Raw genomic sequence first — 25136 nt, 5'->3', positions numbered from 1 at the left:
GCCCGACATAACGACATGGACAGAACGACATAAGAGAAAAAAAAAAAAACATGTCGGGCTAAACAGAGTACGCGCGCCTATGTCGTTATTTCACTGGTGTGCACCAGGCATGACCGCCCGGCCTGTTCTTAGGGAGTGTTCATTAAATACACCGAGGGTGGGGGGGGGGGGGTGGGGGGTGGGGCTCCGAAAATTTTTAACCACCAAAAGGGTGGGCTCCGAAGAAAAAGGTCTTCTAAGGGAAAAAGAAAGAAAATTGTGGGGTCCTATAAGGGGGGGGGGGGGGGGGGGGGGAGGGGGCACCGAAAAAATGTTTACAATGAAAGGGGGGCCCTGAAATTTTAAGGTGTCTTGATTAAAATCTTCCCTCCCCCCTTGATGTGATTGATGAACACTCCCTTATAACCTGGAAGCAACTGCGAGCAACAAGCTCCTGGCATGGCACCAAAATATTTTTTCTCTTTTTTGCGATATTTGGCGGAAATGTGAAATCTGCGAAAAGCGTAAATCCTGCGTGCTTATCTTTTTTTTTTTTCATACATATACGAAGTCGCGATTCTGTTGCCCTTGTTAATCATTGGATACGATTTCCCTTACGGGCGTGTACCTTTGACGTGTAAGATAACCCCGATCTCCTGTAGCTGAGCCGGATATGGCGTCACTTTTTACTTCCTGTGGCCGGTCCCTGCAAATTCAGATAAATTTATCTGCCCAATAAGAGTTATACGTATGTTATATATGCTTAGCGGTGGATAGCTATCCGACCGATAAAAATTGGCTACAAAAAGCAAAAACTAAAAGCTATCTCTCCGATAGCTGATTGTTTGATCCCGATCTCCTGCTACTGAGTCGGATATGACGTCTTTTTCCACTGCCTGGGCTCCAAGCCCGGGGTAAGGCATAAGGTCAAATTACCAACTTCCGCTATAGCATTTAACACTGAAGAACTCGAGTTTCATATCAAGCAAGGGACTTGGAGCAGGGCTTTCGTAGCTTGTGTATCCTCATCAACTTTTGTTTGACATAAAGGTGAGTTTTGCCACACTTGTGTTCTGGCATTTTAATTTAAACCGTTTTGACCTTCATTCATATCTATTACACATCTTTTTTGTATGCGCAAGGAGCTCTATTAAGCCCTAAGATTTTCTGAAGCATAGCACAGAGATAGAACTACGCTTGCCACAATTGCAGAAAATCTGCGTAGCGTATGTTGCTGATTGTGAATTTCCCTTTAATTTTTTGCTGGCTTGGTCTTTATTTACTACGAGAGACGTGTTCTGAAAGCTTCTTGGCACTACACTGGAACTATCATCACCTCTTGCGTAGCAGCTTTTGTGGCCTAAGAAAATCCCCTCCCCCTCCCTCTCAAAAAGTGCCCAATCAATTATTCTAGCGTAAAGAGGTTTGAGGGAAGAAAGATTTAGGTCACACTTGGGTAAAAGGCACACAACTCTATCGTTTACGCTATCAAATAAAAATTACTAACGATGAGAATGAACTAATATCATATTGCCCTTTAGTCAAATGACACTAGTGGTATATAATTAAATTCTACACTCTGATTGGTTTACGTACAAGTAGGCTATACCTTACAGCTAAAGGATAGCCTATCACTAGAAAAAGTGCCGGGTTTGATGTCCAAAAATAAGCAGACCAGATAAAGTTTTTGGTTATACAAATTGACCTACTAATTATGTGATTTTGACCAAAACAATTATTCCTCTCGCTCTCATGGTCTTTGAGTCGAAGAGTCAGAGTTGGTCATTGTTTAGCTTATAGTGGCGGGTGGCAGGTTATTCAGGGAATGCCTTAACGAGAAGCCCTATAGACTCGGGCAGTATATTTTTAATAAATCGCAAAGAAATAAGCCTAACTCTCTGAGATTCCAAACTAGTAATAAGCTTTCGCAAGCTGTGCGTTCTAGGGATTTTCACGATCTTGGCACCAATGGGTCAAATAATTTTAGCGTTTTACTTTTGGTTACGTGTTTTGGAGATAAAGCAGAAGTGACCCAAAATATTTTCTAGTGGAAACAAAGTTAGTTCGAGTTAGAAGGGAGTTCTATAGCCTATGTATAGCGGTTTACATGCAAATCCTCTTGTAGCTACGTAGGCTAAAAGTTCGAGTTATCTGAATTCGAGTTACAGGGGAGTTCGATAGCCTGGATATGGGAATAACCCTCCCGTGCGCTTACTCGCAAATCCTCTTGTAGCTACGTAGGCTAGGAGTTCGGGTTATCTGAGTTCGAGTTAGAGGGGAGACCGATAGCCTGAACATGGGAATAACCCCCCCATGCGCGGCTTACTCCCAAATCCTCAGGTAGCTACGTAGGCAAGGAGTGGCTAGGAGTTCGGTTTATCTGTGTTCGAGTTACCGTATAATGTATGTTTATTCAATCTTAAGTCTTTTTCAGCGCTGTCGGCCAAAAGTAACTCGCTATTACCATTACGAAAAATAATTACAATTCTAGGACATCTGTAATGATGAGAAACAACGACCTGGAATCGATCTTAATACCTCTTTAAAACCTCGTCTTTCATCTTCCAATCACAGAGTCTTATTTTTCATGTCTTCTTATTTTTGACTCCACAGCCATGGCAAGGCTTTTGCTAAGACTTTTAGCGTTGACCTTGGCGTGCCGGTCAAGTTCTCTTTCCACTGACCCAGACACTGCCGGCTCATTTGATCTGATCTTGCAAGCGAATCTGGAGTTAGAAACTAGAAGTGAGTAAGAGGCATTGAAATACCCCGGAATTTCCAATTCGTGTGTAAGTGCAGTGCCGTAGCGTCCTGAGTTGCCAGAAGGCCGTATTCTCTTGCTTCCTTCCCGCTAAAATTTTAAGGAAATCGCCAGTAGGGGCGTGCCTAGGCCACTTTTCTTGGGAGGGATGTTTTGGGAGGAGGGAGGGATCTTTTTGGAAATCACACGATTGAAAAGTACAGATTTTTTTACGAAAAAATGAAAACGAGAAATGATGAAAAGTTTACTGTTACTTGTGTGAAACTTTGCGAAGCCAATTAGATTAGGGACAAAATCTAAAATAATGAACAAGGATTTCTGCTAGGACGACGAAACATCGGCAGACCTGACCACTTGCCTTTCTTTTTTGATTTGTTTCAGAACAATCAAGCCCTCCCCTTCCGGACAATGTATTCGAAGGAGACATCGCGCTTACGGAGGAGCAGCGACGAAATATCGATTTGTTTGGAAACGTGTATCCCGGTCTTGCCTCCACAAAAGACAATAAGATCCGCTGGCCAATGGGGGTGATCCCCTACGAGATAGACTGCAGTTTGCGTGAGTTGAGCTGAATGAATGTCGTGTAGTTTATGCATATAACAGACACTGCACCACAACCACCACGATCATCATCATCATCATCATCATCATCATCATCATCATCATCATCGTCATCACCATCATTATCACCATCTCCGTCACCATCACCATCATAATAATCATCATCATCATCATCACCATCATTTTCTTCATAATTATCACCAATGTCGTCGTCATTACGATATTATTATGACAATATCAGGTTTGTCTGAGGCTGCTTTGCTTCAAAGATAAGGATGGGCTTTTCTACTTACTAAATGTTAAAGTATTTTGCAGAAAACATGCCTGACGCAATGAAAGCAATCCGCGGCGCCATGGACGAGTGGCAAGCATCCACGTGCCTAAGATTCGTACCACGCACCAACCAAAAGGACTACCTGTGGTTTTTCCGGCAGAAAGGGTATGTTAATAAATCCCGTTGCCCTGGGCTGCCTGTGGTTGTTAGGCATATGGTTCCTTTGTCATTGTTTGCATTAAAAAAGTGTATTTAAAGGGAAACGTCGATAATTTATTGGCGATATTTCAATCATTCTTTCGCTTTTTTATCGCTCTAGAGCTTTGTAAGTCGAGAATTTCCACGTAAACTTGCAGGAAATCGTGTTAACTAGTTTACGATTTTGCTGGCAGCCATCCTGGAAATGTAGCCTAGTCCCTAACGTTTTAGAATATCACAGATCTCCCGCGCGTTCGCCCCAGACACTTTTAGACCATTTAGAGAAACGACAGCCATTTATTTAGATGGGGTCGGGAGCATAATGGTAGCGGGGTTTGTCCTCTTTAAAGTGTTTGTTGTTCACTAATCTATTCTGCCAGGTGTTGGTGTCACGTGGGTCGGATCGGAGGCCAAACCAGTCTCTCGGTAGGGTACGGATGCGAGTACCAGCCTGTCATGACGCATGAGATCGGTCACGCAGTCGGATTTTTCCACGAGCAGAGCAGACCCGACCGTGACAGCTATGTCCAAGTCCTTATGCAAAACATTTTGCCAGGTAAGTTGCGTGACACGAGTAACACAAAATAAAAATCTGACCCAACCGTGACAGTGTTTTCAAGTCCTTAGACAAAACATCTTGCCAGGTAAGTTGCGTGACACGAGTAACACAACATAAAAATCTGACTCAACCGTGACAGCTTTTTCCGAGTCCTTAGACAAAATATCTTGCCAGGTAAGTTGCGTGACACGAGTAACACAACATACAAAGACAACCCGATCGTGACAGCTATGTCGAAGTTTTTAGACAAAACATCTTGCCAGGTAGGTTGCGTGACATGAGTAACACAACATACAAATCTGACCCAACCGTGACAGTTTTGTGTACAAGTCCTAAACATCTTGCAAGGTAGGTTGCGTGACACGAATAACACAACATACCAATCTGACCCAACCGTGACAGCTATGTCCAAGTCCTTAGACAAAACATCTTGCCAGGTAAGTTGCGTGACACGAGTAACACAACATACAAAGCCGACCAGACCGTGACAGCTATTTCCGAGTCCTTAGACAAAACATCTTGCAAGGTAGGTTGCGTGACACGAGTAACACAACATAAAAATTTGACTCAACCGTGACAGCTTTTTCCGAGTCCTTAGACAAAATTTCTTGCAAGGTAAGTTGCGTGACACGAGTAACACAACATACAAAGACAACCCGATCGTGACAGCTATGTCGAAGTTTTTAGACAAAACATCTTGCCACGTAGGTTGCGTGACATGAGTAACACAACATACAAATCTGACCCAACCGTGATAGTTTTGTGTACAAGTCCTAAACATCTTGCAAGGTAGGTTGCGTGACACGAATAACACAACATACTAATCTGACCCAACCGTGACAGCTATATCCAAGTCCTTAGACAAAACATCTTGCCAGGTAAGTTGCGTGACACGAGTAACACAACATACAAAGCCGACCAGACCGTGACAGCTATTTCCGAGTCCTTAGACAAAACATCTTGCAAGGTAGGTTGCGTGACACGAGTAACACAACATACAAATCTGACCCAACCGTGACAGCTATGTCCAAGTCCTTAGACAAAACATCTTGCCAGGTAAGTTGCGTGACACGAGTAACACAACATACAAAGCCGACCAGACCGTGACAGCTATTTCCGAGTCCTTAGACAAAACATCTTGCAAGGTAGGTTGCGTGACACGAGGAACACAAAATACAAAGACAAACCCGACCGTGACAGCTATGCCCAAGTTCTTAGACAAAACATCTTGCCAGGTAGGTTGCGTGACATGGGTAACACAACATACAAGTCTGACCCAACCGTGACAGTTATGTGTCCAAGTCCTAAACATCTTGCCAGGTAAGTTGCGTGACACGAGTAACACATAATACCAATCTGACCCAACCGTGACTGCTATTTCTGAGTCCTTAGACAAAACATCTTGCCAGGTAGGTTGCGTGACACGAGTAACACAACATACAAAGCCGACCAGACCGTGACAGCTATTTCCGAGTCCTTAGACAAAACATCTTGCAAGGTAGGTTGCGTGACACGAGTAATACAGCAAACAAAGCCGACCCGAGACCCGAGGCCGACCCGGGTTCTGTAATGTTTGGATCTCTCTGTTGTCCTTATTTCAGGTTTCGAAAGTGCCTTTGCGAAGTACGGCCGAGGCAAGCTCGACGCACTGACTATTCCTTACGACTACGAATCGATTATGCATTATCCGTTCACGGCGTTCTCCAGGAACGGACAGCCTACCCTGGAGACCCTGAAACCGCTGAACGGAAAGAAGCCCTATAGAAAGCTGAGCCTGCTCGACGCCCAGCAAGCCAATATCATGTACAACAACTGCAAGAAAGGATCTGATGGTAAGACCCAGTCTAGGGAGTTTATAAACCCTTGGATTGATCTTCATTAAAAATATGATCATGGACATTTTAAAGAATACCATGTACACAACTGCAAGAAAAGATATGATATTAAGACCCGATCAAGGGAGTTTATAAACCATTGCTATAAAACCTTTATACAATAACACTATTTTTCGATGGCTTTTTGGAGATATCTTTACATAATTTATCTTCTAATATGGAATATAGAAACAATAACAAAGGTTTTCTGACAAGGGCTCTTGAATTCCAAACTTCTTCTTACTATATATGTATCTTGACAACAAAGTGATAATCAGCCGAATGCTTTCTCGTCGTACCTTCTAACCTTGGCTGCATTTTACAGGAAGAAGACACAAGCGTTCAGCTGACGATAAGACGGATCATCGCGCCAAAAGAGGTAAGGCCAAAACGCAGCGTGACAGCTAGTGACGATTAGACGAGAGGTCGCTTAAATAAGAGGAATGACAGCCAAAGCAATAGCCTGACGTGAAGTGTCAGGGATAGAGCTTGATAGCTAGTAAGTACTGCGTGATATGAGTCGTAATGATTTAGCGTGACAGGTCAAAGATCTAGAGTAGCAGATAAGTGATGTAACGTGACGAGTCAGTGTTCTGGTGTGGCGGATCCGTGATGTGGCGTGACAAAACAGTGATCTAGCGTGACAGATATGTGATGTGGCGTGACAGGTCAGTGATCTAGCGTGATAGATCCCTGATGTGACGTGACAGGTCAGTGATCTAGAGTGACAGATCCGTGATGTGGCGTGACATGTCTGTTATCTAGCGTGACAGGTCCGTGATGTAACAGGTCAATGAAGATTAGATACGAGACGTAGCTCCTAAAATAACGAATGCCAAAATATAGCATGACGTGACAACAGGGCGTGACAGGTGTATGAAAAGTCGTGACAGCTTAGTGATGTAGCGTGAAAGACCGAATAAGGCCGTGATGTAATGTGACAAGTTTCAAGCTGTACATTTCACCAATTGGCCGGTGCACGTTTGGCTTCATCATATATATACCCGGCAGAGCATTCAGGTCCAGCAAAGAATTTTAACGTTATTGATGTAGCGTGTCGATAATGTTGAATAAAAGGTCAGTGATGGAACGTGATGGGTCATTAATTTAGCGTGACAGGTCTGTGATGTTGCGTAACAGAGCTGTGAGCGTGATAGTTCCGTGAGCGTGATAGTTCTGTGATTAAAAAAAAAGACTGCGTTAGATGCTATATACTATTTTTGATTCGCAGCCGTGTGTGCCGATCGTAATATGTATTGTCCGCAATACAAGCAGTGGGGAAGGTGCAGTGATTCGTGGACAAGGCAAAACTGTCAGAAGAGCTGTGATCTTTGCCCACAACAGCAAGGTAAGTAACACGACTTTAATAAAGAGGACGACTAAGTGAGTATTATGATTAACACGACTTTAATAGAAAAGACGGCGGGTTAAGTAACACGACTTTAATAAAGAGGACGACTAAGTGAGTATTATGATTAACACGACTTTAATAGAAAAGACGGCGAGTTAAGTAACACGACTTTAATAAAAAGGACGGCTAAGTGAGTATTATGATTAACACGAATTTAATAAAAAAGACGGCGAGTTAAGTAACACGACTTTAATAAAGAGGACGACTGAGTGAGTATCACGATTTACACGACTTAAATAGAAAAAAACGACGGAGAGGACAACAACCGACAGGAGCAAAAAATGGCAAAATTAAAATTGTAAGGTTGTGTTAGCTTTCATTTTGTTTACATTTTGCCTAGAGTTTCCTTGCATAAAATCAAACAAATTAAGCTTTAGTATTTTATGGTAGATGATCCTTTCTTGAGATATGATTGAGCAAAGTTGCCATAGATCATGAAAAAAGCAGCAATCTCGCCCAAATTGGGCAATTTTAGACAAATCAAGAAACTTACAATTTGCAATATCTAATATCAATATCTAATAGCAATATCAATATCTACCAAAAAATACTAAAGCTTATTTTGGTTTATAAAACACAAGAAACATCTATGCAAAAAAATCAAGCGAATATAAGCTAACACGATCTTACAATTTGAACTTTGCCAATTTTTGCCCCTGTCTCAACAACGATGACAATTAAGATTTTCATAGCTATTTACCGGTTACGAAAAACGCTTTTATCTATCTCTAAGGGCGCGTTTTTTTCCTATCATTCTGGAATGGAAATGGTTGGTAGAGAATGTTCAGAATGGCATTCGAGTCATTCTGCTACAGGTAGCAGACAGGTAGCAGGTAAATAACAATAGACCGTTTTCACGACGTTGCGCGCGCATCAAAAATCCGGACGAAAGGTAATTTGACTTCAAAACTCCGCAAAAGAAGCACTCTGACAGAATTTTCTATATCTTCATCTGTAAAGTCCACTTCGTACGCCATTTAAGATCAGCTGTTGCCCGCCCGTCTATGGCATTTTGGATGCGCGCGCCAACATCGTGAAAACGGTCTATTGTTATTTACCTGCTACCTGTCTGCTACCTGTAGCAGAATGACTCGAATGCCATTCTGAACATTCTCTACCAACCATTTCCATTCCAGAATGATAGGAAAAAAACGCGCCCTTAGAGATAGATAAAAGCGTTTTTCGTAACCGGTAAATAGCTATGAAAATCTTAATTGTCATCGTTGTTGTGACAGGGGCAAAAATTGGCAAAGTTCAAATTGTAAGATCGTGTTAGCTTATATTCGCTTGATTTTTTTCTAGATGCATGCAGGGATTATTCCTCTAGATGCGCTATCTACAGAAGGTACTGCAATTCCAATAGATGGGTCATCGCCAACTGCAGAAAGACATGTGGACAATGTAGGGTGACAAGTAAGTGGTGTTGCGTGACAGATCAGTGATAAAGCGTAATACATACATAGTGTAGCGTGACAGGTAAGTAGTGTTGCGGTATAGTAAATGGTTCTGCGTGACATACCTGTAATGTACAGTAGCGTGTCATTTCTGTTATATAGCGTGACGTAGCATGACAAGTAAGCGATATAGCTTTGCAGGAGGGGAGGGGGTTAACGCTTGACTGGTAAGTCATGTTGCGTGACCGATCAGTGGTATAGGCTGATGGATCACCTTTGTTTGAGTTGTTTTATTGTGTTCCAGGTTCCTGCAAGGATAACAACTATAACTGCCCCAGCTGGGCCCGGCGAGGCGAGTGCCGTCGTAACCCGCGCTACATGCGCCCCAACTGTAGAAAGAGCTGCGGATTATGCACTACTAGCCCAATACCTTCAACGCCTCGACCCAGGCCTCCAACGCCTCCCAGACCTCCCACCCCTAGACCCAGGCCTCCCACGCCTCGTCCCAGGCCACCGACACCAAGACCATCAGGTAGGTCTTTGACTTTTAATTTTGATGTTCTCCTTCAATGTTTGTAAATGGAATAGGCGACTTGCACTAAACAAAAAAAGCTTTTTCATTGGCTATTTCACCCAAAAACAATCAGGCGCATACCCAGGATTGGCTGAGGGGGGGGGGGGGGGGGTGCATAGTCACATATGGAAAAAGCATGGTATTTAAAGATTCCTTTATAAGAAATGATCCACTTTTTGGCCGCCTGGGAGGGGTGGGCGCGCACCCTGCGCAACCTCCATGTGTACGCGCCTGATAATCTCAGGAATGGCTGTTCGTTACACCACAGGGCGACGAAAGAAATAAAGAGTATTTCACAATGGAAATAAGCCCTCTATCTGACATCAAATTTCTGATGGCTGATTCGTAAGCCTTGAATAATTTGCTTTTTGTTGTTGTTATTTTGGCGCCAAAAGCGTGAGCCACTACGAGGTTGTCGCCGAAAATGTGATTTGAAGTGGAAATCGCCTATTATGCATCGAACTATCATGAATTAATAGACCGACCACTTGATATCTGACGGATAGGTAACAAAATATTTATCACGTTGATATATTATCTGGAATTGACTGAATCGACAGACATGATTATCTTATGTTAATAACTTAATAACGAATCAGCCAAGTTCCTTCCCAAGTACGACGCCTTCAACCCATGAAATACACGCTCGTACCAGGCGCCCTTTTCTCGAAACACCCGAGAATTCTCGGGCCCGAAAACGTTTTATTTCTTAAATTCGAAAAGCTGGCTAATCCTATACAATTTTTGGTATTTAAATGCGTTGAAGTATCGTCAAACATCGTATTTTACCAGAAAGATTCATGTGAAGGATGATTCTCTTTATAAATTTTGATTTTTCCCGAATTTCTCGGGCCCGAAATTCACATGGCTTAAATATTAAGAAAGTTTTCGGGACCTCGCAGTCACTCGAGACTTTTCGGGTACCTTTTTGGCTTCAGCAAAACTTTCAAAAATAGCCCTATTGAGCGTAATCATTTGGAATTCGAACCAAAGGAAGTTCAAACTATTTTAAAACATGAAAGCGGTTCTCCAAAAGGAAAACATGCGAAATTTTTAGCAAAAATGCAAAATAAAGTTTTCGGGCCTGAGAATTCGAGAAACGGGCGCCTTAACCTCATGGGGGGTGCTTCCACGCCCTATATTACCACCATACAATTTAGCGACCGATCATTTACTTGCGAACTATTTCCATCAACTTCACAGGGGGCGTATGCGGTGTGCGCCAATATGGGCGTTTCCCCGGGAGGGTGGTGGACGGACAAACTGCCGCAAAGAACAGCTGGCCCTGGCAAGCTCAGCTCCATTCCCCTTATGGCACGCACTTTTGCGGGGGATCTCTGGTCGCGAGAGAGTGGGTGCTAACAGCCGCTCACTGCGTCCAGAGTAAATCCGCCTCTTCAATTCGCGTCAGGCTTGGTAAGGCAGGGTTCTGAAGGGTTACAACGGAAAATCTGGAATTTGTTTTTTAGGCTGGGAGACAGGATTTGGGTTACCAGAGTACCCAAATAGCGGGAACGGAAACGGTATTTTATACCCGATTTCGTTGTCACGCGACCTCGGATAATTTAAGATCCTTGTCTTGTTTGGGAATAGCGCGTAGTCAATTAAACCATCTAAACCAATCGATGGATTTCATGTTTTCACTGTCGCGTTATAAACCATTTGATTGCACAAAGCAAGGAATTGATTGGTCACGGTGGTTTGATTGACTACGCGCTATTCCTAGACGAGAAATGGATTTGAATTCTCGGCGGCCGGGCAACGACGAATCCGGCTATGAGTATCATCTTTTTCTAGATCAAATTTTGAAAAGTATAGACATAGGAGTTGTTAAAGTAAACATTTGATGCCGCGGATGATATCAAGTGATCTACTGTCACAGGAGAGCACAATTTAAGGCGTGGCGACGGAACCGAGCAAGACTTCACCGTTCGTCAAGTGATCGTGCATCCGAATTACAGACGACAGACAACCGACAGCGATGTCGGTATGTCGTGTTATTATCTATTTTCTTTTTACTGATTTTTTCTCTTAATGTACCCCCCTCTCAGTATTTATCTATTTTGCTCTCCTTAGCACTTCTGAGATTGAGTCACCCCGCCACGCTGAATAAAGCTGTGAGCCTTATCTGTCTTCCCAAGGAAGGGGAAAGTGAGGCTGTTGGTAAAAACTGCTACATCACAGGTGCGTTCACATCAACAGATCATTTGCTGTTACGAGTCTTTTGTTAAAGCCGCATTGTCCCCAGTTTACTTCCGGAGGTCCGACGGAAACCCGTTAAAAGACAAAAGAATCTATTCGAATCCGAAATATTTAACAGGCCATCCGCTGTAATTTAGCAGTCACATCCTCAAAGAAACTTTCAATAGACACACTGCTTTCTATATTTTAAAATATCTTTCGTGTTTTCCATTTAAAATCATCGGAGATTCTTACTTAATCGACCGGAAGTAAACTGGTGACAATGCGGCTTTAAGTGAAAATAAATGTCTTAATAATTTCTATATAATCATTGTTGGACGGCCAATTTTGCAAGGCTGGGGAAGGACTGGGTACAACCGTCCTGGCGCATCCGTGTTACAGGAAGCCATGATGCCAATTGTGTCGCAACAGACATGCGCAGCTGCAATGAGGCGATGGGGAGTTGTGACGTCACGGATGGTGAGCATTTATTTGAACATTCCACATAAAGTCCAATCGAACTTTACTATATTTCTGATGACTTCATTAGCATCATTATAGCATGCCATATTTGGGAAGAATACGTGCTTGCTACGTTTTCGCTGGCCGCCATCTTGAAAAAAGGCCCAGACCCTTACGTTAGCGCGCGGGAGACCTGTGATATTTTAAAACGTTAGGGACTAAGCTCCTTTTCCAAGATAGCTGCCAGCAAAATCGTAGTAAACACGAATTCCTAGTGCAAGTTTACGTGGAAATTCTCGACTTACAAAGTTCTAGAGCGATAAAAAAGCGAAAGAAATGATTGAAGCGGACTCCCAAATATGGTATGTTATGCCTAATAAGGAAATGGCCGAGTGAGCTAGAAAAACGACAGTTTTTAAAACGATTGACTGATATGCCACAGGTCTCCCGCGCTTGCTCCAGGTCGTTTTTGCATCACATGATGTATGCTTTTAGATATGTGGAGGTTTTGGCGCCGGAAGTACAATCAGCGGCTGCTTCGGTGATTCCGGGGGGCCCTTTGTGTGCCAGGGGAGTAACAAGAGGTGGAACATTCAGGGCGTGGTCAGCTGGGGTACGCGCACGTGCAGCTCCGGTCAGAACGAGTACACGGTTTACGCACGTGTCGCCCAGTTCGTCCCTTGGATTCGCAAGTACATTGGAAGTACCACACTACCTATAACACCACCACCACCCACCCCTTCCCCACCTCAAACGCCACCCCCTGTGAATACTCCACCGAGACCTGAGACCCCCGAACCGGTCAATACGCCACCTCGGCCCCAGACTCCGGAACCATTCACGCCGCCTAGGCCCCAGACTCCCGGACCACACTCCCCTCACCCTGTCACGAACAAGCCTCCGCCACTTCCTTGCGGGAGCCCTAAGGCTCTTGGGTTCGAAAACAAGGAAATCCCGGATGCTTCGCTGTCTGCATCGTCAAGTATAAACAGGTTTGTCAAGTATAAAACAGGCTCATCTAGTACATAGAAAATACTACATGGAAAGTGCACGCGTACGGTTTTTATTCACGAGTTGTGCAGTATCAAAACACGAACGAGTGATTGCAGCGAACGAGTGAGTTTTTTATACAAAACAACAAAGTGAAAAAAAAACGTTCGCGCCTCTGATATTTCCGAGACCAGTGAACGAACGAAAATTTACTGGATATGTTTTCAGTGAGTACTTCTTAGTATGTATATAATAGAAGAGTTCTTTCAGTAAAAACAGGATCGTTCAATATAAACTAATTAGCAAAGGCAACAGAATTCGGAATGACGTTGAGCCTTTGGGCCAAGAATTGCTTTTTCGACTTTAAAACGAGAAATCTCAAACCAATAAAGCGAATATAAAAATAGACGCAGGAACCCTGTGGTGAGCAAACGTGATAACTTGGGGGGGGGAGGGGCGCGGTCACTTCGCCACAGCACACCCGACTGGCTTGAGTCGCCATCGAGAGTAGAAGGGCGTTACCCTCGGAGGTGGCTAGGTCCTTATCGATCCCTATACCTTATCCCTGAATGTTAACAGATGGCACGGTCCCAATGAAGCGAGACTCAACCTGAAAGCCGGCGTGACGGGTGTGGGGGCGTGGTGTGCACGTGACATAACGAAGGACCAGCACTTGGAGGTAGACTTGGGGACAAGTCACGTGATCACGCACGTGGCCACACAGGGTATGTTGGTAACCAATAGCATTTTCAGTAGTGAGTGACTGGGACTGAGGGACTGGGACTGAGCTGGGCATGTTTTAGAAGAAGCATTTCTCTTGTCTACCTTAAATGCTTGTTTTAGCGCCAAGCTTCCAATAACCGCCACTCTTTGAATTGACAGAGGCGTTTTTTCACTGTATTTTGAGAGTCCTCGCTTATAAAAGGGTAGTGAGGGAGGAGAAGGTATTGATATAAATTGATATTGTGTCTCGACGCGTGAAATATCAACCCTAACAACAATACCTTATTTTTGATTACTTGACTTTCAAGTCAAATACAGAAAGTAAAAAAAAAATGTTTCTTTTTTTATCAAGGTCGCGTGAGCAAGTATCCAAAGTTCGTGAAATCTTACAAACTCTACTACAGCCAGGACGGGAACTCTTGGAAAAAACACCCTGTGGTAAGTTTTCTCATTTGTCACCACCATATTTGAAGACCAAGTCATATTTAGCATGCATGTAATGTTCCTCTAACAACAGACTATAAATAATTTCCACAGCAATACCGCGGCAACATCGACACGAGCACTGTCACCAAGAATACTGTCTTCCCATCATTCATCGCGAGATACGTCCGAATCAATCCGACAAGCTGGGAATCATCTATTTGTCTGCGCGCAGAGATTTATGGGTGCCCAGGTAAAAGAATCTAGCATTATTTTGCAGCACAGTTTGTTATTGCGCTCGTACGAATTTATCCGATGTTCTTTTACCCAACACGGACTGGTCTTATCAATTTTCTCGATCAACCATTCTTTGTTATTATTTACGTCCGAAAATGCGATGGTAAATCGCGAAATCGAAGCAAGAAAGATTAATCATTTATCTACATGCTTGGTATTATGTATATGCTTTGATTTTAAATATCGGCATCGTTTATTTAGTTAAAAATCTACTGTATGCCTGTTCTAGCTCCACGTATTTACTGCGTGTAGATCAATCAAGATTGCTTTTACTCTTGCCGCGACAAAATTGTATTATTTGAAATTATAATGATATTACATTTATTGAGGTCACCCTATAGTGAAAGATATAACGGCGAAGTTAAAGTATGGCAAAAATCTACATATTCATCTTTTATATCGTTTTCACGTACTTATAGTGACCCCACCCACGACCGATCCACCAAGACCCCCTGTCACGGTAACGCCTAAGCCCTCTACAGACGCACCCTTACCGGCGTCCACTTCCAGGCCGCAGCCACCGGTCCCGACCAAGCTACCAGTTGTGCTTACTATTCCGCCGAGGCCTATAGGTATGGTTATACCTAGTGCACACTAGCAACATAACAACATAACGACATGGGCGCGCGCACTATGTTTAGCCCGACATAAAAAAACATGTTTTTTTCTCCTATGTCAGTATGTCCATGTCGTTATGTCAAATAGAATAAAAAAGCCCAAACTGTCGCGATCGCGTACCAGAACAATAAAAACAATACACCAAAAACTGGAAATCGACTCTGACAAATTTTCGTCTTTAATAAGACTTCTTCAGGGCAGACTGAAGAAGGTGAATCGTTACAAGCTTATTTACATCAGAATAGTGGCGCGAGACGCAAAAACATTACAACTGACAAAAACGCGCATTTTCTAGAATAGCGCGCGCTATGGATAAAAAGAATTTACACATCTCTACGTGGGTTTCTACTACAAAAAAAGTCATAACTATTAAGACCCCGCGGGTAGATAGACTTAAGCCGATAAGCCCACTGGCTTTATTATTATTATTGTTATTGTTATTGTTATTGTTATTGTTATTGTTATTGTTATTGTTATTGTTATTGTTATTGTTATTGTTATTGTTATTGTTATTGTTATTGTTATTGTTATTGTTATTGTTATTGTTATTGTTATTGTTATTGTTATTGTTATTATTATTATTATTATTATTATTATTATTATTATTATTATTATTATTATTATTATTATTATTGTTATTATTATCGTTATGTCGAAGATAAGAGTGCGCGCGCCCTGTCGTTATGTCGATATGCCGCTAGTGTGCACTGGGCATTATAGGTATTACGATAAGGAATATAAGATCCATTCAAATGACTCGAGGCTGTCGGGAGAGTGAACTTGGAAACATTTGGTAAGCACGCTGTGCATTTAGGGAGTGACTCTGAACTATTCATTGAGGACTCGGTCGAGCTTGACTCACATCTTTTAGAGCGATTCGGTATATTTGCGAATGCTTACATTAACCGGGAGTCGTTGGGTTATTTTAGTTGCTACCGTAGAACCCCGAAGACTCGAATTTTGGTATCTTTCATCTAGCTCAATCGGACTTCATAGCCCTGAACATAATTATCAGTTATTTCGTCATGACGGAAAAACCTGGAAAACGCGCAATTCCAGATAGAGAGAGAAGACACAATTTCTTCAGTGGCTATAGGTTCCTTGTATTACGGACTGATTTTTAAAACAAAAATAACGTGAGGCCGAGGGGAACCTAACCAGATTTTGGGTAAGATATTTTTTCCTTGATCATCATTGCCCTGTGTATCAGCTCAGGGACGAAAAGCTCAAATTGCAATGACACTTTACAAAAAGTCGCATCAATTTATAAAAAAGTCGCAGTTAATATTTTGTATGCTATAACTTACTAAGTACTCAAGAAATTCTCCGCCTTATTCGATGTGAAATGGGCTTATTTGAAGCGTCACGTCATGTTTTTTCGTCATGTCAGTCATTTCTACTTTTTTTAAATATTGGGAAGTACATTCCCTGCTACGGCCCTGCCGAGTAATAATAAATAGAACTCGCCCGCTAACAGGCCAACTGTTTCTCTTGAAATTTCAATACTGTTCCTATTTTAGGTCTAAAATGCACAGATAAGCATGCGTCGTGTCCATCGTTCGCTAAGAGCCGTCGTTGTAACGAAAATTGGGTCAAGAAAAATTGCAAACTGAGCTGTCAATCAAAGCACTGTGACCGCGAGCCTGTCCGACCAAACGGTGAGTCACGTGATATGATAATTAAAAAAATTGGGCTTAATAAATTTGTTTCTAATTAAGGTAATTCCCTTGAAATAGTTCTACAACCCAGAATTTTTTAAAACTTGGCATAAACAATATTGAAGTTAAAAGCTTTCAAAGAATGTAATAAAAACCTCGTTTTCACAACAGAGGGGCGTAGAGATTACGCGTATTTACTGATCGTGCCTTTGTCTTTAGAAAATTAAGTTCTGTTTGTCGAGCTGCAAAAATCCGATCTCCTAAACAATAACCCGTAGTAGCTAACGTTCAAAACAAATCACATCGAGATCGCACTAAAAGACATTGTTTTCGCCACTATTCATACGGTAAAAAGAGCCATTTTGAAGTATTTTTACGGCTTTTAAGAGAAATAACAAAACTTCTACAACCCAACTTTTTTTTTTCTTTAAGTATATCATTTTTCCGTATATATTTAACTATTTGAGCAAATAAAAAATGGGAGTAACTGACTTTGTTTTTCTGTCAAAGCGATTTAAAGTAAAAAAGGCGCACCTTTTGCTGTGTTTTCTTGTACAACTGTGGCTCGCGCGCGCACTTAATACCGGAAAATTCGAACAAACAGCGCGCGCCACTATGCGCAGAAGGGGTGCGCAGTGCAATTCAAGGGAATTACCTTTTAAGTTCTACCTTGTTTAATCCACGATAATGTAAAAAATGCATTCTCTGCTTTAGTTTGTAATAAGGAGAATTTAGTATTGCGAATCTTTGTTATTTTCTGGAGATACTTAGGGAAATGCAGGCTTTCCCAAATGATGGGGGGTACCATCCCGAAGGAGGTGCAAACAAAATATTTAGCTCTCATATAGAAATAGAAATTAGAAGAAATAGACCTTTTTTCCACGACATGCAAATTTGTTTCGTGGGGAAGTAGGACGCTTCCCAATCCTTATGAACTACTACGAACACAGGGCCGAAGCAGGGGTGGGGCACTGGGGGTCTGTTGCCCCCACCCCAATATTTTCGACAATTTTATAAAGGAATGACCAGAAGGGGCGTGGCTCTGCCCCCCAAATATTTTCTTAATGTTTCTGTATTGCGCTCCCCCCCCCCCCCCCCCCCCCCCCATCTTACGTGGCCTGCTACGGCTCTGGAACATAAGCTTCTTCGTGTCGAGCACCCTGGAAGGGTTTAATAAATATGTATCTAACTACTGTAACTCCCATATATCACTTTAAATTTCCGCCCGAAGGGGTGGGGGGTGGGGGGGGGGGGGGGGGCATGCAATACTTGAATCCGCCAATAAGATATTTATGGTAGTCAAGGCAGTACTCGATGCTCGAATAATGGATCGTGTGTTCTAGCACCATGTTCTAACGCCTTGGGCCTGGGATGGGATAACAGGCTTCCCGACAGTGCATTCACGGCCTCGTCACAACTCAACATTGGTAAGTTATTTAAGAGCTTCTCTCAGCCGCCATTTTTTTTTTATCCTAGTAAAGAGCCAAGTCTGAGAAAGAATCCATTAACGGCTGATTTGGGGAACCTGTTGTGGTATTTATGCTCGGATTTGATAAATAAAGCATAACATTTTAAATTAGGCAGAAATTTTAAGATTTTCGTCTTTTATTGGTTGGAAGCAATTACAAAGGTGTGATTGACAAGGGCTCTTAATATAATAATTTTTTTTCGCCAATAATCAATTTCTAATCAATTTTCGTACCCATGGTAACCTACCCGCAGAGGTATAGGGTGTACGATGTACGAAGGAAAAACAACTAAACGCAAGGGCCAATTGGTAATCTCTGATATTCAAGGTTGGTAAGTTCGCTGACCATTTCATGTCGACTACAGGCTCATGGGATGCCGGGGCGCGCAATGCACGACTGTACGCTGAGGATGATTACAACACCAAGCGCGTTGGGGCCTGGTGCGCCGCGGACAGTGATGAACAGTGGCTTCAAATAGACCTGGGAATGAAGAAGTACATTTCTGCAGTTGCTACTCAAGGTAGGAAAGATCAGTTGTTCTGCTAATCAATGAATCACCATGTTGATTTATTATTTTGCTTGGCGACTGGGTTGGGGATAGCTGAGTTGTCATGGTAATCTATAAGTTGTCATGGTAATCTATAAGTTGTCATGGCAATCTTTAAGTTGTCATGGTGATTCTAGGATTCCTTGCAACCACTAAATTGTTTTTGTAATCGTTAGCCTGCCATGGTGACCACTTGGTTGTCATGGTCTTGACTTGGTTGTCATGTCAATTCCCGGGTTGTCATAGTGATGACAGGGTTGTAATGCTGGTCACGTGAATGTGTCCATTGAATGGTAGGCCTACCAGACGATTTTGCAATAAGGTTCAGTTGGCTGAAACGCCACCTTTATTGACAAAAAGCTTGTTTCTAGGACGTGACAAATACTTCGAGCACGTGAAAACCTTTTCCCTGGCCTTCAGTCAAGACGGTTTCCGCTGGGATGACATTATGGAACTAGGAGAGAAAAAGGTATGTAATGAATGTACGTGTCGGTCTTATGGTTCGTTTCCCGATGTCTGTCTTTCTGTCTGTCTGTCTGTCTGTCTGTCTGTCTGTCTGTCTGTCTGTCTGTCTGTCTGTCTGTCTGTCTGTCCGTCTGACCGCCTGTTGGCCCGTCGTCTGTCTGACCGACTGTTTGTCTTGCTGTCTGCGATTGTCGTCTTCATGACCGTGCACTTGATCAGTAACTCTGTCTGGTCATTCTTCTTTGACAATATTTTCCGTGTTTTAGGTGTTTAAAGGCAACTGTGATCACTTTACACCGGTCGTTAACCGTCTCCCGTACGGTGTATCAGCGCGGTTCGTACGATTCTATCCGATCACCTCCATGTACCCCTGCATGCGGGTGGAGGTCTATGGTTGCTGACGTGTGACGCCAAGTGCTGATGTGACGTGACGTGACACTGCGTGACACAAGGTGCTGATGTGACGTGACATGACGCCAGGTGCTGATGTGATATGACGTGACACTGCGTGACACTAGGTGCTGATGTGACGTGACATGACGCCAGGTGCTGATGTGACGGGACGCCAAGTACTGATGTGACGTGACGCCATGTGTTGATGTGACGTGACGTGATACTGCGTGACACCAGGTGCTGATGTGATGTGACGTTACACCAGGTACTGATATGGCGTGACGTGACACCGGGTGCTCATGTGATGTGACGTGACACCAGGTGCTGATGTTGCGTGACGTGGCACCAAGTGCTGATGTGACGTGACGTGACACCGAGTGCTGATATGGCGTGACGTGACGCCAGGTACTGATATGGCGTGACGTGACACCAGGTGCTGATGTGACGTGACGCCAGCTGACATGGGTCGCCAATAATCAGCTTTGCATTCGAATATTGTAAACACGATGATTTTCTGACTTTTGTCCTTAGCTGATTAACTTGCAAGTTTCCTTAAAAAATTAACAAAAATACTCAAATAGTGTAGCGTATATAGCGTAAATTTCAACCAGCGAAAAACGCTTTTCCTAGTCTCAGCAATGTTGTGATGGGTCTGCTGTTTTATGACATTCAGTGGCGGATCTAGAATTTTTTCAACTGTCCAATTATCTGCCATTAGAACAAGCCAGGGCTGTAGCAATGGTGGAGCACTGGGGGCACGTGCCCCCTCCCCTCCCCCAAATATACCAGCAGGGGCGTGGCTGTGCCCCTAATATTTTCTTAACGTTTCTGTATCGTGACCCCAATTTCGAGGCCTGTTACGGCTCTACAAGCACCTCTCCCCTCCCCTCCTGTCGTTGGTGGCCGTTAACCACGACACATACATTATTCTTGTATACAAATGACCATATAAAGCATTTTTATCAAGTTTGTAATTCATCCTACATTCTTAGTCAATGCCTGATTTTGAGGACCCGAGTGGGCTTTGATTGGTTATGGCGTTTCCATAGTAACTTGTCAGAGTTGAGCTCCAGCCTGTCAATCTTATTAAAAGGGTTGAAAGGAGGCGTGGTTGTCACACTCTTTGATAAAGGCCCTTGATGCGCGAATTCCCCCTTTGTATAGACGTATGACGGGAACAACCTGAAATTCAAATACAATTTTCAACGAGCGTGATTAAGGGATAAGAACTACGAATCACCGTTTTACATAATTTTGTTGAAACACTAGCTGTGTAGCCGAGTGATTGGGAGTGATTATACTAAGTTTTTTTATCATGACATGAAAACTCTGCGGAAATTATACTGCGGTCGTATTACGTATTTTTTTTTTCTTGTCATACCATATTTGCTACCGTCTCCTTAACGCAGGTGATGCGAGTATTTAACAAGCGGCCTACGGAAACATTATGACGTGGCTCTTTTTGAAAGAAGGCTATGAAATTTCCCTTCATCATGCATTTTCATTTGACGTTCCATAAAGCAATACTTTGGAATTGTGCTTTTACATTTTTATTTGACGTCTTCATACTGTACCTGTATGTAGTGCGATGGATGTTAGTGAGGCCGAGATTCGGACATTCCTCCGGGGGCCTGGGGTTGACTGGATAGCGCGGTACGTAGCCTCCATAACCCGGCGTAGGCCTGGTACTGAGTTACAGATAACACAATTCGACAGCGTTGAAAAAGATGCAGTTCAGTGCAGTTTATATTTAGTCCGGAAAACAATATTTACAATAAATATTACAACATACTATTATTGTTCACGACGACAAGCTCTTTAGGGGGTTTAAACCCCCCTTTGGGCTGCCAGAAAGCCATGTGTAACAAAATATTACCCCCTCCCCCCTTTATCACTGAGCCAAACCCCTCCTTAGCGAAAAGCTAGATACTTCTCTGAAAAGCTGACTTTAATCACTTTTCTACTAGTGTATGATGACATGGGAAAAAATAATATGAGACACTCTATCTGTATAACTTACAATTTGGGTATCTTAGGAGCGGGTATTTCGACTTCTGGAGGCAGTTTCGGGATAGGCTCCTTGAAATTGTCAAATCGCATCTTGCTTTCCACACGAGGAAGCCTGGCACAAGGCAAAGACACATATCAGACACATGCCAACGGACTACTTCATCTTAACTAATCGGGCCCATAGAGGAGCCACTTTTTCCCTTCTCTTGCACCCCTGGAGTTTTGCGGGTCTTACAAATGCTACATTTTCTTTGTCATAGAGAGAGTTAAGCTTCCGTTCTCAAATTATGTTGATATAATTTTCACTTGAACAATGTGCTAAGCTCCGAGATTATAAACAAAGGAAGAGTCAGACGAGCCATCAAAAACACACACACACACACACACAAACAAGCAAGCAAACAAAAAAACAAATGAGCAAGTAAGCGCAAACGACTCTTTGACAACTTGCAGGCCCGCTAGCCAGACAGTGCTGAATAACGTATGCGCGTGTTCTGGCGAAAACAAGCACAATCGTAGTGTTGAATCGTTTGAGTAAAGGTACGAAAGGCTGACTTCAGTCGCTGTTTTGACTAACTGTACTGCATTAAAACCATACTGTACAAAAGATGACAGACTTGTTTGATAATGAGGGAGTCATAAAGAAAGTTATAGCCTTAAGTTTGGTCTAGTTTTCTTAGCATTAGCCAAAATGTGACGGTTCGCCGGTAAAACGCCGCCATTTCAAAACAAAAAGGCTGTTTTAACCGCGCGGTACTGGAACTAGTCTTGCGTTTTTCAGCACTAGCCGCTAGCCATGCATTTGGCACCTGTTTACAGGCTTGGCTCCCCGTCGCTCTACTTCGTATGAGTGGCCCTGGTTATAGCGTATCTGCGCTCGTTCCCATTCTGGGGCGACAGCTTGCCACAACCCTGGGCGTGGCTCCATGATGTTCTTTGTAAAGCGCACCATATCAGCCTTGAGGGAGCGGTAGATTGGCAGAAGGACGTTCTCATCAATGGCGTCCTCATCAATGTCATTCTGGAAATAAAAAGAAAATGTTTACTACCGCGGCATTATATTGGAACTGTGAATCCTTTTGCCCGACCGTATAAGAAAGGTTCCGTCTCTCAAATTTCTTTATTAAATAGCCTGTACTGTTGGTCGTAAAGGAACGTGCGAGGAGCGCCGGGGATGCTAGACTGCGCACCCTGGAAACTAGAGGCTTCGCCACCAGGCTTCGAATAAAATGCTAATAAGGTCAAGCGCTAGCCCTACCGTCGGCATTCGATCGTCGCGATTCCGGGTTTTCAGTGATAGTGTTGGCATACTATTTCACACTCATAAATGCAAACTTAATGAATCTGTCCGTGTTTATATTGAAGAGTAGAGTCAGTAATATGTGAAGCGCATTTGATTATCTCTTCCGAGGTGAATTTTCGCTATGCAACATTCCACAGAAGCAAATTAACAGTATTTGATTTGCTGTCTCCTCAAAAAGATGTTACAATAGTCTAGGTAATAGAAAAGGCCCATTTTATAGACACTGAACTCAATACTCTCACCTCATTTGCAAACTGCACCTTCTCTATCGGCGGAAGCAACGCCATGGCTGCATCAGCTCCCGTAAACTGATCCTGATGCGGGATTAGGTTGACCCCCCTGCCAAGCCCAAGGCAAGGTGGGTGTCGTTCGAATTCTCGCCGGTGAGGTCCCATGGGTAGACAGGTTGGGAGATCTTTTGGGTGAAGTTTGGATCCTTTGACGACAAGTCTTGGGACGCCGTGATAGCGAGGTCGAGGGAAGCAAACAGAAGCGACGAGAGTCGCGTCTTGGTCAAAATATAATTGTGCCATATATTTTAACCGTTCCTAGTGCGCTTCCATGTGAACAAAATATGTCTCCAGCTCGGTGGCAGGATTGTTAGTGTTTTGGCCTTAGATCCACGCGATCACTCCAAATGTGACGTAGACAGAAGTAGTGACGTACGTGCGCAGTCGTCTGACTTTATGACGTAAGGCGCAATCAAGTTCGATGCTCAAAACCTGCACGCGCGATAGTTGTTTCTGAAGAGAAAAAATCCTTAGAAAATGTTTCTAATAAATGCTAGCTACAAGATTACCCTCCTGCGCCGAGGTTTCTGTGTAGAAAAGAAAACGAGCGACACAGAAACCTCTGCGCAGGAAAGTTTTAAAAGATGTGCAATAAAATAGACGACAAATCAAATTTGATTTAGCTATGGTACCTAATAACCCTTCTTGGAGCTGGAAAACTAAATTACCAGAGCAGTCGAACGTCACCGAGACAAAGGCATAGGAAAGCGTCTCACAGCCACATACGACTCAAATCAGACTTTTTACTTTTGTGGACCTCGGAAAAGCCTCAAAGCAAAGGCGAGAACCAGTCACCCTACCTTGCCACCCTCTTATGATTACGAGCTTAACCCTTTCACTCCTGGGTACTTTTGAGCAAAATTGTAAGAATAACAGACTGAAAACAGAAACCTCCCCCCTATTTCAAGTCCAACACTACTAGTTAAGCAAAGCTACCGCTGACCCAAGACGGTATGCCTTGAAGTTTCCAACAATGCACTGCGGTGCCTTTTCTTTCTAGCGACGGCACTGCTACAACCTGTTGCTTACAACAGTTTTGCTTGTAATTTGCTTAAAAATTAGAGCTTTTTCACATCTGGAGAGTGCCTTAGGACATCATAAAGTCTATTTGGGCATAATTATACTGTGCTTATGGATGTTTGCACGCTGAGGTTGATTCAATGGGATAATTCCTTGTCTGGGCTTCATCAAGTGAGAAAGGAATTTTCTAGTAAATGGTCTCATACTCTCCAATGTGGGCCATCTTTGCTACCCAACCTTATTCAAAAATTGTTCTCAGGCTTATTCTGGGTTCCTTGGACCTGGAAATGTTTTGTTTGGCTTCGGGTCAAAGAGACTTATATAAAAATTGTTATGATTCTGGGGTAGGAGATTGCGCGCCTGTCTGTCAAGGTGTTTCCAAGACTCCCATGATGCAGTGCAAGGCATGTAGAATAGGCTAAACATGGTGACTCGCTTCTAATGGAGGTTCTAGCATTGATTATTGTGACTGATTGCTGTAAAATGGGACCTGACGGACCGCAATAAAGTTATCTATTTATTCATTGATCTGTGTTTGCTTGTCTCTATTGTAGTTGGTTATTTTGTCTTTTTTGGTAAGAAATGTTTCTGAGTTTAAGCATTTGTTTATGAATTGGTCAGAAATCAAGGTTGATATCTTGACAAAAAAGTCAATTCTATTACCTTGCGTGGATGTGCTTTTGAAGGTCGTCTATGCCCTGG

General features: G+C 43.0%; 2 protein-coding genes across 3 annotated transcripts; one reads left to right on the top strand and one right to left on the bottom strand.

Annotated features, from left to right (window-relative positions):
* The first annotated feature begins 908 nt into the window (after positions 1–908).
* LOC5519438 lies at positions 909–20915 on the top strand. Of its 2 annotated transcripts, XM_048720817.1 has the most exons (24): positions 909–1029; positions 2593–2724; positions 3122–3298; positions 3617–3740; positions 4154–4329; positions 5934–6164; positions 6532–6585; positions 7438–7554; positions 8920–9030; positions 9316–9543; positions 10789–11001; positions 11468–11572; positions 11662–11769; positions 12122–12246; positions 12724–13220; positions 13798–13943; positions 14294–14379; positions 14479–14617; positions 15081–15233; positions 16800–16937; positions 18281–18364; positions 18771–18926; positions 19325–19422; positions 19685–20915. In XM_048720817.1, the coding sequence occupies exons 2-24, from the start codon at positions 2595–2597 to the stop codon at positions 19817–19819; spliced, it is 3531 nt and encodes a 1176-aa protein (XP_048576774.1). In that variant the 5' UTR covers positions 909–1029; positions 2593–2594; the 3' UTR covers positions 19820–20915. The 2 variants fall into 2 exon arrangements, with proteins under 2 accessions (XP_048576774.1, XP_048576775.1); XM_048720818.1 differs by lacking the exon at positions 8920–9030.
* LOC5519492 lies at positions 20753–24306 on the bottom strand. Its single transcript, XM_001639278.3, has 6 exons — positions 24215–24306; positions 23367–23867; positions 22631–22842; positions 21832–21933; positions 21386–21499; positions 20753–20993 (listed from the first exon to the last, which is right to left on the bottom strand). The coding sequence occupies exons 2-6, from the start codon at positions 23655–23657 to the stop codon at positions 20804–20806; spliced, it is 909 nt and encodes a 302-aa protein (XP_001639328.1). The 5' UTR covers positions 23658–23867; positions 24215–24306; the 3' UTR covers positions 20753–20803.
* Between the last annotated feature and the right edge of the window lie 830 nt (positions 24307–25136).

Source organism: Nematostella vectensis, chromosome 13 (assembly GCF_932526225.1).
Source record: "Nematostella vectensis chromosome 13, jaNemVect1.1, whole genome shotgun sequence".
Classification (NCBI taxonomy): Eukaryota; Metazoa; Cnidaria; class Anthozoa; order Actiniaria; family Edwardsiidae; genus Nematostella; species Nematostella vectensis.
The sequence above is the reverse complement of the archived record's forward strand: the minus strand, read 5'-3'. Positions and strand labels throughout refer to the sequence as shown.

What these genes read in the sequence shown, in the direction of transcription:
- LOC5519438 (XM_048720817.1), top strand. Translation starts at nt 2,595, where the DNA reads ATGGCAAGGCTTTTGCTAAGACTTTTAGCGTTGACCTTGGCGTGCCGG. An exon ending in GCATCGTCAAGTATAAACAG is followed by an intron (nt 13,221 to 13,797) that starts GTTTGTCAAGTA and finishes GAATGTTAACAG; the next exon opens with ATGGCACGGTCCCAATGAAG. An exon ending in AGAGATTTATGGGTGCCCAG is followed by an intron (nt 14,618 to 15,080) that starts GTAAAAGAATCT and finishes ACGTACTTATAG; the next exon opens with TGACCCCACCCACGACCGAT.
- LOC5519492 (XM_001639278.3), bottom strand. Translation starts at nt 23,657, where the DNA reads ATGGCACAATTATATTTTGACCAAGACGCGACTCTCGTCGCTTCTGTT. An exon ending in GCTCCTAAGATACCCAAATT is followed by an intron (nt 21,500 to 21,831) that starts GTAAGTTATACA and finishes TCTGTAACTCAG; the next exon opens with TACCAGGCCTACGCCGGGTT. An exon ending in ATCCATCGCACTACATACAG is followed by an intron (nt 20,994 to 21,385) that starts GTACAGTATGAA and finishes TTTGAATTTCAG; the next exon opens with GTTGTTCCCGTCATACGTCT.